Source organism: Heptranchias perlo, chromosome 30 (assembly GCF_035084215.1).
Source record: "Heptranchias perlo isolate sHepPer1 chromosome 30, sHepPer1.hap1, whole genome shotgun sequence".
NCBI classification, from domain to species: Eukaryota; Metazoa; Chordata; class Chondrichthyes; order Hexanchiformes; family Hexanchidae; genus Heptranchias; species Heptranchias perlo.
In genome coordinates, this window is record NC_090354.1 from 12,045,117 (window position 1) to 12,050,495 (window position 5,379).

General features: G+C 34.3%; 1 protein-coding gene across 3 annotated transcripts in view; it reads left to right on the plus strand.

Moving 5' to 3' along the window:
- The window catches only part of wnk4a (WNK lysine deficient protein kinase 4a), a 70,512-nt gene extending 66,938 nt beyond the window's left edge, over positions 1 to 3,574 (plus strand). For all 3 annotated transcript variants that reach the window (XM_067968904.1, XM_067968906.1, XM_067968905.1), the window contains exon 19: positions 600 to 3,574. In XM_067968904.1, coding sequence (XP_067825005.1) covers positions 600 to 691 — 92 coding nt within the window. In that variant the 3' untranslated portion in view covers positions 692 to 3,574. The remainder of the gene's footprint in view (positions 1 to 599) is intronic.
- Positions 3,575 to 5,379: the final 1,805 nt, after the last annotated feature.

Below are 5,379 nucleotides of genomic sequence, written 5' to 3' on the forward strand. Positions count from 1 at the left end.
CTATCACATGGCACACTTATGAACATACAAATGAATAAATAAAATGGATGGGAAAATATGATCAAGCCTGGCCCATCCAGATACGGTTCTACCACCTACACCCATTGCCCACCCCTTAACCACCAACATATATGCGAGTGATATAATAACAAAATCCACCACACTGCGGGAATCCTGGGACTCAAATTCTTAGAGTTAAACAATCATTTGAACTTTCACTATAGATGACTGGAATACTTTTTACACTCAGCAAGATAGAATGTATGTGCCTTTGTACCCGTTATGTACACTGAATCTCTTTTTTAGTACAAAAGATCTAGTTAACTTAAGCACCTCTATCACATTTGAAAGAATTTCAGTAATGTATTTTCACTTAGTGTCTAATTCAATGGGATTTTTTTTTGGTTTGGCAAAATTATTTTGTTGAATATTTCATATGGTGTGTACATCACCAGAGTTAAATCAGATAATTACCGTTTCACTCATGTGAAGAAGTATTATGAGGGTGATTGAATCACTGCTACAATTTTTAAAAAGACTTTAAATACAATAGAATATTCTAATGATAAACCTTTTATGTTTATGTTGAATCTCTGCAGGGTTCAGTAGAAGAAATTCCGTAACTGGCAGCTGCAGCTCACAGGATCAACGTCAAACACAGTCTACCGTTGGTGGGGGTTATTTTTCCTAATGGCTTCTAAATCGTGGTGAACAGTTGGTCATCAGAAACTAAGGCTCTGCATAATAAATCTAAATAAATGGAACAGAGAAACATATCCTGTTCCAACTGCAACAAAGATCTGTCACTGTTACACCTCAAGTGTTTGATCTGCAGAAATCACCCGTTGTCGGTAGATTTCTGGAAAGAGCTACTGCAGTTATTAGCTTGAACATGGACTATTATATGATATAAGCAGTCAACAGTATAGCCATTTTCATACAAAAGTCTTGGTTTTGTGTAAGCCTATGATCTTTAACCAGATGTTCAGGAGATAATCTTCTGGATGATCCCATTCAGGAATCCTACTACAGTAAGGGATGAAACACCCTTTTCTATTGTCACATCATAAGATATCAGGATATGTAGTACGTTTGTTTTTCCTTCCAAGTACTAATATAATTTCTGGAAACACAGTAACAAGAAATCACATCAGATCACATTATATGATGTGACAATACTTCGACAATGGTTCCTGTTTTAAGGTATAAAGATTGTTTATCTATTACTGCTGAAAGTTCATTAAAATATACTATTCATAGTAATCTATTTCTAAGGAAATCTGATCAAATCAGATTTAAAATCAAAAGCAAGAAAATAGACCAGGTAACAATTTTTGTCTTATTTTTAGAGGAAGTTTGTCAACCCTGCAAACAATGTAAAGACAACTCCAAGGCAATGAGAATGCTAGGTGCTAAGCAACCAATATAAATCATTTATGTATTTTTGTATTGAAATATGTTCTTCCACTGTCACATACTGTAAAAACTGATTTTATTCATTATGTATCTCTCTCTCTCTATTTTATATATATATATATAAAAGAGAGAGAGAGAGAATTATACAAGAATTCCTTTGATAATTGAACCTCTAATTTTAAAACAAGCTATATAAGCAACTTTCTCAAATGGAAGATTGTGTCATCTATTGTAAATGATTTCAATGTCTTAATTCTTCCATCTACATGCATGTTATATGCCAAAGAATTATTTTACCAGAGATTTTTAATTTTGTAAAATATTTTGGAATATCTGAATCCTAAAGCTGACTGATATAAATGTAAGCTGACTGATATAAATGTACATCAGACAGTAATGCAGAAATAATATCTATATTTGGACAGGAAATGTTAGTTACTAAAAAGGAAGGTGATTTTATATAATTCCTTATGATTCAGTTCATTGACTGTAAATGTTCACATCTTATAATGGGAAGTTATATAAATTATTTCACACTTTATAATGGAAATGGAATTTTATATAAATTATTCAATAATGCCTTTTGCATTATAATGTCCACTTTAACAAATCTACAAAACATTAATCTTGATATTTACATGTAATAGCTTTGAAGCTAAACAACATCTTTGTTTTGGGTCAACCTAATTGTTCCATCACAAATGTAGGTAAGTGACTTAAAATAAATCTAAATGTTAATATAAGTTTTCAAACCTACACGCACCTACTAGGCCTAAAATCACAGGCCCAGGCCAATTAAAGTGTCTAGCGAGCAAGGGTGACACAAAAAAACTCCTTCAGTTTGCTGATGTAAAATAGGGCTATTTTCTTAGTGTGGTTTTAATTTTATTGCTACTTTCCGCAAAATATTTAAACTTGAGTGTTGCAGTCTATTTCAATAACACCAACTTCAGCAAGACTTATTATCTCCAATTCTCCCAGGTAATAGTCGTATGAGAAAAAGATTGCTGAGACTGTACCTACCTACTGTGACACAACAGTCAATTATGTAAAAATAGTGGGGTGGGGGATAAATGACATTGATTTGAAGAGTCATGGAACTGACCGTGTGATAGAGAGGTCCTTATGATCTGTATCAGGGAAGCACTAGAGGGGCAGATTTCCCCTGCATGCAGGGTATAGCAAAATCATAAACATGTGCTTCATAAATGTATATATTATTTTGTTAAATCCAGTGGAAAGGAAATCTCTGCCCCCGCCCCATATTCATGAAATTTTACTACATACTAGCAATGTATTGCAGTTATGGTACATTATTAAGAACAATATTAAATGAGTGAATCAAATAGTTACTTTGCTGCCATTTTTGTTAGGTGCCTTACCTCACATTTTATTTTAAATAATTTCCACAAAAGTTCTTCTCAAACATAAAAACTGAATTCTTTCAGTTTAAGGCTAAAAAAAAGTTTATCTAAATTTTTAAAAATGCATTAGTTGAGCAATATCATTTTAAAGCTATATATTTGACTGTATCTATATTTGAAAAATATTTCTCCTCATCTTCAACCACTATGAAAATTGTACAAATAGTATTTTGCCTTAAATCTACAAAAAGTACCTAAATATATCCTCATAAATAAATGAGGAAGGCTATGCACTAAAATGTCTGATTTACTGGTGTAAAAATAATCCAATTATTTTCTTGAATGTAATGCTTAAAAGCATTTGGGTTTTTAACTTTAGTAACTTTCATAATGTTCCACAGAATAATGCAATACTAGAGTTGTTCAAATCTAGATACTCTACAATTAACGTATTCAGCAATGAAGGACACATTCAACACCAAAATGTTATATTCAAGTTTCTTAGTTTATTCTGTGATTGTAAAACTTGAAAATTGTTCACCTAGTATCTCACAATTTTAACAGGAATAGCATACCACTTCATTGTTATAGTGCTGTAATGTTCCTGTGGGGCAGGCTGTGGCTCTTTACATCCTTAGCAGGGAGCCGAGGAGAATATTGGCCTTTTGAAGCAAGACCCAGAAGGTTGTTTTAAGGAAAAGCGAGAGAAAGAGGCAAAAGGCTTATTACTGTTGTATTGCTGATCTGTACTACAGTTCCCATTTATTATTAAATATATTCTTTTCTGTATATAACTGTGGCTGGAGATTGTTTGAAAAAGCTGAAGACCCTATTATACTATGCTGTACACACAAGACCTTGTGGTACAAAAATCACATTGAAAGTAACTCAAAAAGCTTAGTTTTACAGACTTCTGCACTTCAGTAGTTCTCTAACTTGCCTAATCAGCATTCCAAATGTGCCAAAAACCATCCCCCTCTCCCAATATCAGTACCATATACTCCAAAGTACAAAGCAAAGTTATATCCATCTTTCAATGAGGGGCTTCAACATCAACTTCAGAAGAACAGTCCCAACTGCACAAATGCAAGTTTTTCAATTTCTCACATCACCTATCTTTATGGCCTCTGAATGACAGAACCAACCTGTGGGAGTTTTGTACTTTGAAAAGCTACTCATAGGAACTGGGTCAAGACTGCCAAAATCAATTTCACAAAGAACTCTTGCAAACAGCAGAGAGCTAAATTAGAATCTGAGGGTAATTTTAACCTAACCTGCCCAACAGGAAACTGATGGGCAGCTGACCCGATCCTGTTTTTACTCTCCATTTAAGTCTATGGATAGTAAAATCGGGCAGATGCCCGACATGAACCCGACCGTTTCCTGTCCGGCTGGTTTGGTTAAAATTATGCCCTATGTCCCAGGGGTAACTCTCTCTGTCCCTCAGCCTTCCCCTCCCTATTCTTATGAACAAATCATGCATTTTCAGGGCTGCAAAGTACATTAAATATATAGAGGATGTGAAAAGATAGTATTCTTAATTTTACACCTTTGAGGGTAAAGCATGATGGAATATATATTTTACATAGTGTAAAAGTAGTAATGATCGCTTGCAAATCTTGCCATCTCAAATGTTCAATGAGGCCATTTATGTTTGTGTTCAAAAGACAATGGCAACCTTGAGTAACATGAAACATATATAAAGTAACACTTTATGCTTTCTGTTTTAATGTTACACATTTACAAGACAGATATGAGAGGGCCTTTCAGTCTAGCCATCCAGAAAGAACCTATAGTTCCCCCATCACAACATTCAATTGTTTCTTCAATGAGTGCAGGAATTTTGTCTCCACTACCTTACCTGAAAGACTATTACATGCATTGATCACTCTGTATGAAGAACTTCCTGATATCATTACTGAATGTGCCTTTTGCTAATTTGAACTTGTGCCCCTTGTCCTACTGTCATGGTCCAATTTGTAATTCTGTTCTGGATGTATCTTTTCCACGCTGCTTACCATTGTATACGCCCCTAAGAGAGCCCCCTTCATTTGTCTCTTTTCAAGGTTAAATAATACAAGTTTCTCCATCCTTTCCTTCTAACTCAGGCCTCTGATCCTGGGGATCAATTTCATCACGCTTATCTGCACCTCCAAGACTTAAACATCTCCTTCGTGTCTCAGTAAGCAGAAATGGATATAGTACCCAGGATGTCGTGTGAATAGAGCACTGTACAGCATGGCTAGCTATGAACAGTAGCTTCAAATGCAAAAGGCGAGATGGAATGACTAAAATTGATCTGAGTATCCTACCATAAAATGCAAAGATTGTTCCTATAGTCATGGCTTTTGAAAACAGGATCCACTAAGGTTTCCGCTTCCCCTATTTAAATATCTGTACAATATCAGCAACGTTTTTATCACAAGGAACTCTCAATATGCCCCAAATCATGTTAGGTTTCACAACTTTATGAAGATTTATTTTATAATATGGACTTTAATTTCAAGGCTATGGAATTAATGAGACATGAAATACTAAACCATGATTTTGTACAATTCTTTTCAAATCTTAGATATGGTTATTAATTGAAAAATTATAA